General features: G+C 40.5%; 1 protein-coding gene across 1 annotated transcript in view; it reads left to right on the top strand.

The window, feature by feature from the left end:
* gpr155a (G protein-coupled receptor 155a) overlaps positions 1-12,230 on the top strand; it is a 118,097-nt gene that overhangs the window by 38,179 nt on the left and 67,688 nt on the right. Inside the window, exon 4 of the mRNA XM_069935773.1 lies at positions 3,263-3,662. Coding sequence (XP_069791874.1) covers positions 3,263-3,662 — 400 coding nt within the window. The remainder of the gene's footprint in view (positions 1-3,262; positions 3,663-12,230) is intronic.

The following is a 12,230-nucleotide window of genomic DNA, read 5'->3' as shown; positions in this document are numbered from 1 at the left end:
AATAAATGCAAACGGATAAAAAATGTAAACAAGACAGAGAAAATTTAAAAAATCAATAAAGTGCACAAATAAGAGGCCGAAAATGAGCCCCTAATTGAATTTGTTGATGAAGGTTATGATGGTGGAGGGGTTGCAGCTGTTCCTGAACCTGGTGGTGTTAGTCTTGTGGCACCTACACCTCTTTCCTGATGAGAGCAGCAAGAACAGTGTGTGTGCTGGGTGATATGGATCTTTGATGATTGCTGCTGCTCTCCCTGTAGATATTTTATTTAAAATTTTTAACCATACATGCATTCAAATATATTTAAAAAACAGATATAATATATTGAGTATTAAATACATGATGATAATACCCCAACACCCCCATCCCCCACCCCCTACAGACCTAAGAAAAGTGCGTACATAGTAAAATGTTAGAATAGAAAAAAGGGAAAGAAAAGGAATGAGAACGGACGCCGAAAGTGTTAAAAATCCATCTAGTCTAAAATTCATATCTAGTTCATCATTAATGGGGTTCCACGCAGGTCTTAGAGGCTAAGAAGAACATTTAGAAATAAAAAAATTTAATGCTCTTTTGTAGATGCAGGCACCAAATTTTTTAAAATTGTATGTCATTTTCTCTAGGGGAACACAACTGTTTGTTTCCCCATTCCATCGTTCCAAACTTAGGTGTGAATCAAATTTCCAAGCAACTACTAATGCAATTTTAACAAATTCTATTTTGCATCTAGTTAATTTCAATTTAGGTCTGATCCCTATAATGTTATCTAATAAAAATAATTTTGGATTTTGTGGAAATTGGCTTCTTTAATTTGATTGAAAAAACATTCCTAATACCAGGCAAAAAGGACTTACTTTATCACAAGATCATGTTGAATGTTAAAAAAAAGTTCCCACCTCTTCACCACATCTAAAACACTGAGCTGATTTCAATTTATTTAATTTCTGTGGTGTGAGGTATAACTGATGTTTAAAAAAAAAATCAGATTTCTGAATCCCTGGTTTAGGGGTCCCCACTTGAAGTAAATGATAAATTGCCGAGATAGATTCCTTTGTATTTCCCTTTCTTATTAGAGTCCCTATATCACTACACTTTGGTAAATACATTGTTGGACCCAGCTTATCACTTAAATATGCTCTGATTTGAAAATAGCAAAATATCGTATTATTAAGAGCACCACATTTATTTTTTAAGTTGTTCAAATGACATCAATTGTCCTAGCTTATAACAGTCTTCAATATATCTGATCCATTACGAGACAAAATTTCAAAAAATTGATTATCTAATGTACAAAGTATGAGGCTGTTATGAGTCGGAGTTTTAGGAGACAAATTACTCTTTATTCCAATTTCTGTATTTGTATTATGTCAAATTTTAATCAAATGTTTCCACAGAAGAGTTTCTCTTTCAGTAGTCATTAATTTTGCATCCCATTCATATATAAAGTCCTCTGCTTTTCTCTCTCCTATTTTATCTAATCTTATTTTTACTCAAGGAGATTTTTCCCCCTCTACAAAGAAAAATGTAAGAAATTTTATTTGGGCTGCTTGATAATAATTTTTAAAATTGGACAGCTGTAAACCTCCCAATGACTCTGCAATTCAATTTATATAAATTTTGTAATTTTATTATCCATACAAACTCCCAAATATTTTATCCACTTTGTTGCCCATTTAAACTGAGTATTTCTTTGGAAAATGGTATGTTGCAAGAAGCCTAATTTCACTCTTATCCCAATTTATTTTATAACCTGAAACTGTACCATTGAATGCAGCTTTTGTAATGAATTTGTTGGTTCTGTCAAATATAGCCTGTAGATGTTCTTGATAGTGGGGAGAGTTTTGCCTGTGATGTCCAGGGCTGTATCCACTCCCTTTTGGAGGGCTTTGTACTCAGGGTATTGGTGTCCCTATACCACACTGTGATGTAGCCGGGCAGAACACTTTCCACTACACATTTGAGAAATTTACCAGGGTTTGTCGTGTCATACCAAATCTCTGCAAACTCCTGAGGAAGTAGAGGTGCTGACATGCTTTCAACACAATGCCAATAGTGTGTTGGTTCCAGGAAAGGTCCTCTGAGATAGTGACTCCCAAGATCTCCCAAGAATTTGCTCACCCTCTGCACCTCTGATCCCCAGTGTTCACTGGATTGTATACATCTGGCTTTCCCTTTCTGAAGTCAAAAATTAGCTCCTCAGTTTTGGTGACTTTGAGTGCAAGGTTGTTTTTGGTGCATCATTCAGACAAATTTTCAATTTCCCCTTTGCCTGCTGACTCATCACCTTTCTTTATACAACCCACTTCTGTAGTATTGTCAGCAAATTTGTAGATGGTGTTATTATCGTACTGAACCACACAGTTGTAGGTGTAAAGTGAGTAGAGCAGGGAACTAAGAATGTAGCTCTGTGGTGTTCTGGTACCGATGGAGATTGTGGAGGAGATGTTCTTACCAATCCTCACTGATTGTGGTCTGGAGGTGAGGAAATCAAGGATCTAATTACACAGTGGGGTATTGAGTCCCAGGTCTTGGAGTTTGCTGATCAGTTTTGAGAGGATGGTGATGTTAAATGCTGAACTGTAGTCGATAAAGAGCATCCTGATAAATGCGTCTTTACTGTCCAGGAATTCCAGGGTTTTGTGTGGAGTCGATGAGATGGAATCCACTGTTGACCTGTTGCTACAATAGGTGAACTGGAACGTATCCATTGTCACCACTCAGACAGGAGCTGATATGCTTCAACACCAGCTTTTCAAAACACTTCATCACTGTTGATGTAAGAACTACTGGTCGATAGTCATTAAGGCAGGTTACTATGTTCTTCTTGGGCATTGGTACGATTGACCCCTGTTTGAAACAGGTGGGTACCATGCTGAGCATTTCCATCAACTCCTACAATGTTCTACCACTCACCTTCACTGTGAACTATGACTTCTGGGGGATTGTTGAAGGGAACCTAGAGCAGAGGCTTGGATTAATTGTTATTGTCATAATTCCCCATAAATGAACCATACCTTTTGTAAAGAAAACTCTTCAAATGCTGGAAATGTGAAATAAAACAGGAAGCACTGAAAATATTCAGCAGGTAAGACTGAATAAAATGGATGAAAGATCATTGATATCTCTCACATTCACACACACACACACACACACACACACACACACACACTCTTATTCAAAATGAATTTTGTGTATTTAAGACAAATGTTGTAATTCAATTAACATCCTGTGGTGATAACCTGATGGCTTTGTGTATTTCAGTTGAGGCTTTGTACAGAAATACATATCCAGAATATCTTCAGTATATTTACCTGCTGGCTCCTATCTCTCTGCTACTGTTAAACCCAATTGGTTTTATCTTCTGTGAAATTCAGAAATGGAAGCAAGATGTGAACTTACAACAAAGCAAACTGAAGACTGTTGCAATGGTATTGTTCCAGGTTTTTAAAAACCCAATTGTTTTTATGGTCATTATTGGAATTTTTGGGAATTTTATCTTTGAACAAAAGATCCCAGCAATGATTGGAGAATTTCTGGATGGTCTGGCAAGTTCTTTCAGCGGTTCAGCTCTTTTTTATCTTGGACTTACAATGGTGGGACAGATCACAAAGCTGCAAAAAAGTTCAGTTCTTGCAATTATTCTCCTGATTACAGCCAAACTGTAAGTAGATAAACCTTGTCATTTGATACTAATTACAGATCACTGTTAGTCTGGTAAACTTGAATTTTCCATGCTGGGCTGTAAGTGATTGATGCTGCTTCTAATATCAGCATCCTTGTGTAAATGTGGAAAAAAATTCTCAGCCACTCTTCCCTATTTTGCAATCTGCAGTATTGGCTTAATCCTGAAGATTTAATTTGGTAAAAGTCTATTTGCATGCTACTGACCAAAAGCTAGGTACTGAACATGATGGAAAGGGGGTGAAAACTTTCATGCGACCCAAGTTTCTGGCTTTATGTTCCAATAATACATATGTAGCAAACTGAGGTATTTGGTTTAATATTTACCATGAGAATAGTTAAGGCAAAGAAAGATGGAACATATGTTTTGGTTAAGATGAATTGAACAATAGATTGAGGTTCATTGACATGAAGGAGGGTCAATAGTTGGATGCTCGAGGTAATTTGCAGAATAACAATGAACTGAAATGAAACGTAGAAGTATGGGTCCAGAAATTATGTCAAATTAGAGAAAATAGCAAAAAGAATTTGTATAGGTAGGCAATTAGACTGGTAATTGACTGATGAACAAGTGTGTGAGAGAGAAGTTATGAAAGGAGACCAGTGGATCTGGGCTACTCTATTGGCATATGTTCCAGCATCTCATGCTAATCAAGTCTGTGTGAAATAATTTGAAATGTGCAAAGTATAATTAATTGAAGTCTATGATAATTTGTGCTTGCGGTAACTTTAATCCTCTTTCATTCTTGTGATGTTATTTTGTACACTGCTTTTCTCTTGTGTATGTCTATTTCCCTTATCCCATTTCTGCTCCACACTCCTTTCTTTCTTGCATGTTTATGTTTGCAGGAAAGCATCCTATCATAATGGCACTGGTTTTTTGCTCTGCCTTGTGCATTCATACCATTTTTACATCCTCTAGCCCATTGCCTTGAATGCATGCGCGCACACACAGACACACACATAGGCAAACATACACGTACACACACGTACCCACACACACTTACCCACACAGACGCACACGCATATACGTGCGCGCACCTACACCCTCACACACCTTACCTTTCTCTATTTACTCATTTTCTCTCTCCATGCTCATTCCACACTCTTCACTTTATCTTTTGCTTCCATTTGCTCTCCTCTCTCTCTCTCTCTCTCATTCTCCATACTCTTGCACTCTACACTCCCTCTTGTTCTTTCTCTTTTCATGCTCTCATGCTACAGCTCTTCACATTTCACTCATTCTCCCTCTCCACTCTTTCTCTTGGTCTCCACTCTCTTTTGTTTTTCAAACTCCCTCTCCATGTTCCACCACTTGCTCTCCGTATCCTCTCTTTTTTTCTTTCTCCCCATGGTCTTCTCTTATTTCAGCAACCACTCTCCTTACATCAATTTCCCCTGAAAACTGCAGGAGATTCACCTGTCCTTTTACCTCTTCCCTTCCTATCATCCAGTGGCTTAAATAGGCCTTACACGCGAAGCAACAATTTTACTGGCACTCCTTATAATCTGATTCGGTGTTCACAATGTGATCTCTTTGACTTTTGGAGATCCCAACACCAGTTGAGTGACAACTCTGTGGAACATCTTCTTTCGGTTCTCATGTGTATCTCTGAGCTTCTGTTGCCTGATACTTTAATTCTGCATTCTATTCTCAGTCGACCTCTCTGACTGTGCACTAATCTAACAAGGGTCCATCATAAGCTTGAAGAACAACACTTCATCTCGGTCCTAGCATTGCAGTCTTCTGGACTCGGTACTGAATTTTGTAACTTCAGGTAGTTGGTCTTCTCTCTTTGCGTCAAAACTCACCAATTCTGCTGTCAGTCATCCAACTATAATGATGCCTCATTACTTTCTCCATAAATATCATTTCATATCAGATTTTTTCTGGCCATTCAACATGTAATTTGGTGGCCTCATCCCTAGGCAGCGGCCTCATCCCTAGGCAGCGGCCTCGTCCCTAGGCAGCGGCCTCGTCCCTAGGCAGGGGCCTCATCCCTAGGCAGGGGCCTCATCCCTAGGCAGGGGCCGCATCCCTAGGCAGGGGCCGCATCCCTAGGCAGGGGCCGCATCCCTAGGCAGGGGCCGCATCCCTAGGCAGGGGCCGCATCCCTAGGCAGGGGCCGCATCCCTAGGCAGGGGCCGCATCCCTAGGCAGGGGCCGCATCCCTAGGCAGGGGCCGCATCCCTAGGCAGGGGCCGCATCCCTAGGCAGGGGCCGCATCCCTAGGCAGGGGCCGCATCCCTAGGCAGGGGCCGCATCCCTAGGCAGGGGCCGCATCCCTAGGCAGGGGCCGCATCCCTAGGCAGGGGCCGCATCCCTAGGCAGGGGCCGCATCCCTAGGCAGGGGCCGCATCCCTAGGCAGGGGCCGCATCCCTAGGCAGGGGCCGCATCCCTAGGCAGGGGCCGCATCCCTAGGCAGGGGCCGCATCCCTAGGCAGGGGCCGCATCCCTAGGCAGGGGCCGCATCCCTAGGCAGTGGTCTATCTCGCATTTTACACTGCTCTTCAGGATCTTGTCCAGTGAATACACACATCTCATATTCCACCAAACTGCTTTATCAAAGTCCTCTACTGCCTCTAGGATCTGTGAATGCAGATTTCCAGTCATTTTGATTGTGTACTTTCCTTCATATACACAGTAAATGGGAGGATACCTTGCTAACCATACACTTGGTTGGATTGATTTTGTTTTGCCATGATTTTTCTCCATTTGATAATTCCATGGGTATAATTCTGCACTGTACATATTCCTTTCTTATGGAACATCAAGCCAATATTTGTTTATCTGTAAAATGCAATACTTCAGATATAAAATTTTAGAACATTGATGAAGTCCCTCAGGTTTTTTGTTTAAAAGCAAATGAGCCCAGTGAAATTCCAATCAGAAAAAACCCTTTAGTCATTAAAATTTGTATTGGCTAATACCTTTATTAATCTAGTCCTGAAGCAGGATTTTTTTTCTCAAACCTGCCACATTTATTTAATTCTATGGCGTTTTACTTTTCTGACCAGTCTTTCCTTGGCATTTGGAACCACTTTGTTAAAACCCATTTGAGTCACATCATATGCGCTTCATTCATAGATCTGAACAGGTTCATCAAAAACGCCCTTGATAGATCCGTTCTGATATTACCTGTTTAACCTACTTGTCGAAGTAATAGCTGATTTCTGTGCTTCCGAATTTGTTCCAAATGGTGTAAATCCAAATGGTTTGGACATGCATAAATACAATATTAGGTGATTTATTCACTGATAAAAATTCCTTACCCCTTGATAATTCCCTTCTGTTCATCTCAAACAATGTGTCACACCCCTTCATTACAATGCCTGTGCCAAATTCTTTTTATGGGAACAGATGCAAAGTCTTCATTAACAACCATACCAGCATCTCCCTGTTCCACACAAAGTTGCTATTGCTCATGAGCCTATTATGTATTTATGAATCATCTTTTGTTTTGCACCCAGAGGTTTTCCAGTATATTTGGTCTTCAATGACCATGGAGTCTATAATACATTTCTTGTTTCTGGTTGTCCTTTTTGTTCAAGTTTATTATCCTTAATCACTGATATAACATCCCTCTTTGCCCCTGCGAACCAACCTGAACTCGAGCTACATTTCCCGGCCCACTATTTTTTATGCTCTCATTTGTTTTGTTCGATAATGTTCCTGTGAAGTACTTTGGGGCATTATTTTTTTGGTACATTAGCACTGTTCATCAGCTTTATATGGAGTAGAAGTGCTGTAAGGAACATACTGTTAACTGTGAGGAAATACCTTTGTCGTCTTTCTTTCTCAGTCTCTTCTGCCACGTATTTCACATTTTGCTTTCTTTTTCTGAATCAAAGTGCAGGCTTCTCTTCTTACATCAAGCTCATTTAAATTCTCTTAGTCGTGCTTTTTCCCTTTGTCCTCATCACGTGGTTCCCCTTTATTTGTTCCTTCTTTTCCTCTTTTGTGGCCTTTCTCTCAACTTCGAAGCCAATTACTACATTTTCTCTCCTGTCATATCCCTTCTTGCACACTTTACTTTGCACCCATGGATTCTATTTTCTTGCTCTAAATCATTGTCTCTCTGCTCTGTTCTCGTCCTGACCCACTTCTGGTTTTCCCTTCTATAAGTTTTGATACCTACCTGCCCTTCTACTCACTGCTTTTCTGTGCATCAATTGCCTTTTCCCTTTGTTTGTGCACCTTCATTTTCGTCAGTGTTTGTTTTTACATTTCCACTTCTAATCTAGAGTTCAGTGTTCTTCTGTTCCTGCCCTTCAATCCTCCTTGCGTTCTTCCTTCCTCTTTGACTGTTTCTTGCCTGAGTGCCTTCTACATTGTCATGCCAATATTATGGAGTTATTGATCTGTGTGTCATTTTTTCTCACCTTGCACTTAACTCTTTTCCTTTAAACAGTGCTGCCCTTAAACATTCTTGTTCTATCAGTCAGCGCAACCATTTTTTTTTGCACTGATGCTTTATGCCATGTTCCTTTAAAATTATCACGATCTTTTTTGCATGCTCCAGCCCTTACATAATATATTCACTGACATATTTTCATTCTTGGTCAAATAGTTATTACCTTTATCTGTGAAATCGTACATACATGTACTGAAAAGTAACTTTCAATTGGATATGAAAGTAATATTGTTCTTCTGTTGCCTCCTTCCCCATCCTGACTCGGCAAGAGATATCTGGTTCTGATATGTAACGTGCTTTTCACTCGTGGCCCTCATTTTCTTCATTAAAACCTTAGTTTAAAATCAAATGGCAATTTTCAAAATTCAGTGCCCTACCATTTACCATGTATGTCTTTTCTTGGTTTGTCCTTCCAAAATGCAACACGTCACACTTGTCTGCATTAAATTCCATCTGCCATTTTTCAACCCACTTTACCAGCCGGTCCAGATTCCACTGCAAGCTTTGAAAACCTTCTTCGCTGACCACAACACTCCAAACTTACTGATCCAGTTTACCACATGATCATCCAGATCATTGATATAGATGACAAACGACAATAGTTCCATCATGATCCCTGAGGTACACCACTAGTCACAAGCTTCCAGTCTGAGAAGCAATCATCCACCACTACTCTCTGGCTTCTCCTGTCCAGCCATTGTCGAATCCAGTTCACCTCTTCACCATGAACCTTCCTGACTGGTCTCCCATGTAGGATCTTGTCAAAGGCCTTACTAAAGTCCATGTAGACAACATCCACAGTCCTTCCTTCATCATCTTTCCTGGTAACCTCCTTGAAAATCTTTATAAGATTGGTTAAACATGACCTATCATGCACAAAATCATGTTGACTATCCCTTATCATTTTTTTTCTATCCAATCTCTTAAAACACATTCCAATAATTTAACTACTACTGACATCAGGCTCAACGGCTGTAATTTTCAGGGTTACTTTTGGAGACTTTTTTAAACAATGGAACAACGTGAGCTACCCTCCAATCCTCTGGCCCCACACCCATGGCTAAGGTGCCCCTGCAGTTACTACACTAGCCTTTCTCAAGGTCCAAGAGAATATCTTGTCAGACCTTGGGGATTCATTGCTTTAAGACAGCAAGCACCTACTCTTTAATCGGAATAGATCCCATGACTCCACGGCTTGTTTTCCTTACTTCTCACAAATCTGTGCCCGTTTCCTGAGGGAATACTGATGGGGGGGGGGGAAATTTAAGATCTCCCCCAACTCTTTTAACTCCATACAAAGTCAATCACTCCTATACTATCCTTTTGCTCTTAATATACCTGTAGAAACCCTTAGGATTTTCCTTCGCATTGTCTGCCAAAGCAACTTCAGGTCTCCTTTTAGCCTTCCTGATTTCTTTCTAGAGGGACTTCTTGCATTTTATTATATTCTTCAAGTACCTCATTTTCTCCCTGTTGCCTATACCAGTTATTCACCTCTCTCTTCTACGAACCAGATCCCCAATATCCCTCGAAAACCAAGGTTCCCTGTGCCTTCTAACCTGCCTTTTATCCTGACAGGAACATACAAACTCTGTATTCTCAAATTTTCACCTTTGAAGGCCCTCCCTTTACCTCATACATCCTTGCCCGAAAACAAATTATCCCAATCTACGTATTCTGGTTCCTTCTCATTTCCTTAAAATTGGCCTTTCTCCAATTTAGAAACTCAACCCAAGACCCAGACCTATCCTTCTCCATAATTAACTTGAAACTAATGGCATTGTGATCACTGGACCCAAAATGTTTCCCGACACATACCTCTGTCACCTCTCCTGTCTCATTCCCTAATAGAAGATCAAGTATTGGACTCTCTCTAGTTGGTACCTCCATTCAAATATACCCTGCTTTACAGAACTAGAGTGTTCCGATGGAATCAATTGTAAGCCGAAATGGCGTAAAGCGAAGAAGCGATTACAATTGATTTCTATAGGAAAAATTTGTTGGAGCAGGTCCCACCCTCTCTGGAAGTGTTCCCTCTTACACCATGTCTTCAGCCACATTGAGCTGCATTATCCTCCTATTTCTAACCTCACTAGCATGTTGCATTGGTAGCAGTCCTGAGATCACAACCCTGGAGGTCCTGTTCTTCAACTTAGGCCTAACTTCCTGAACTCTCCCTGCAGAACTTCCACCCCATATCATTGCTCCCTACATGGACCACAACATTTGGCTGCTCACCCTCCCTCCTGAGAATGCAATGATCTTGATCTGAGATATCTCAGATCCTGGCAGGGAGGCAACATACCATCTGGGATACTTCATCTCTTCCAGAGAACCTCTTATCTGTCCCCCAACAATGGAATTCTCTATCATTGCAGCTCATCTCTTCTCATCCCTTTCGTGCTTAGCCACAAGCCAGAGACCTTGTCCCTGGTAGGTTGTTCCCCTCAAAAGTATCCAAAATGATATATTATTGAGGGGAACGGCCACAGGGTTGCCCTGCACTACCTGCATGTTTCCCTTTTCCTCTCCTGACTACCACCCACCTCCCCTCCCCCTGCCTGCTAGGTGTGATAGTGTCCCTGAAACTTCTGTCTATCACCCCCCTCAGCCTTCTGAATGATCCGGAGTTCATCCAACTCCTTAATGTGGCTTGTCAGGAGCTGCAGCTGGATGCACTTCTCGCAGTTGAAGTAGTCAGGTATACCGCTGGCTTCCCTGGCGATCTACTTTCTGCAAGAAGAGTATTCCCCTGCATGGCTGCCATTCCCACTGTTTATGACTGAAGGGGGGAAAAAAGCTCTCCACCTTCCTGCAAAGATTATAAAGTGATCACTCTCGAGAGTAACATTAGAAATAAATAAATTTTTCACAATATTTAAAAAATACCAAATTTCTCGGTTTTTCACTTGAATGGAAAATCCTCGTTACGCAATCTCTTCCAAGACGATAATGTCTCTTTCTCCTTTATTCTGATAACGTTTATGCTGTTTACTCTCCATGATTTTAATGTCCACAAATGGCATATTTCGAACTGCAAAGTATAGTGAACTATTCATTTCCTCTGCAAACATGTAAAAATGCTTTTCTTTGGCTCCATCAATTGCATCTTATCCTTACCCCTCCCCTGATCTGTCCATCAGGAGATAGCTAGGAATGATGTCTGAAACACTGGGTTTCTGCCGTTCCACAAATAAAATGCGTATAACGTTTCATAGAAATTCATATTAATCGCATCTTATGATAAATTTATATCGAAATTAGCGCAATAGTATTGCAGCGCCAATAACCCGGGTTCCAATCGGGTGCAGTCCTTCACTAGTTTGTCCGTTCTGCCCATGTAAATGGGTTTTCCCCAGTTGCTCTGGTTTCCTTCCACTCTCCAAAAATGTATGGGGTTTGTGGGCTGGAAGGGTTTGTTGCCATGCTGTATGCCTAAATCTTTTCTTAAAATCTCTAGTGTGTGGTCAGTGATGAGGTACGATATCAATAATAACAAAATATTTGTTTTTAACTATCATAGATTGGTACTTCCTCTCATTAGCCGTGAAATGCAAACAATGCAAAATTGTTTTAAGGGATTACTTAAAGTAGTATGTGAGTGGAAAGAAAAATGTTGAGAATCACTGCTCTGAAGCTTGAATCACAGAAATGAACATCCTTTGAAATGTTCCTGGAGCATTCTTCATTTCAAACAGTAGAACACTAATCCATATAACCTGACGGGGTTACGAATGCAGAAATTTCCTTACCTCTCTCTGTTAAGGGAACACCTTTTAACCTTTTAATAAGTCCATCTTCATAAGAAATTTAGCCTTTCCAACTTTGTCTACACAATCATCCACCCGAGGGATAGGATAAGCATCTGTCTCTGTTACTGTATTAACATTTCTATAACCAGTGCAAAATCTAACCACCCTATCCGATTTAGGCACCAGGACACAAGGTGAACTTGAATTTGAAGTAGATTGTCTAATAATATCATCTCTTGATCTACAAGGGTCAACTTGTATCATCTCATGATCCATAAATTCCTCAGTTTTATCAATAACCTCTAATGAAGGCTGCTTCTTGATAACATCCAAATTCTCAAAATAAAGTTTTAACATGTTGACATGGCAGCGTTGTGGTT

The sequence above is a fragment of the Narcine bancroftii genome, chromosome 4 (genome assembly GCF_036971445.1).
Source record: "Narcine bancroftii isolate sNarBan1 chromosome 4, sNarBan1.hap1, whole genome shotgun sequence".
Classification (NCBI taxonomy): domain Eukaryota; kingdom Metazoa; phylum Chordata; class Chondrichthyes; order Torpediniformes; family Narcinidae; genus Narcine; species Narcine bancroftii.
This window is presented reverse-complemented; position numbering and strand designations above follow the sequence as displayed.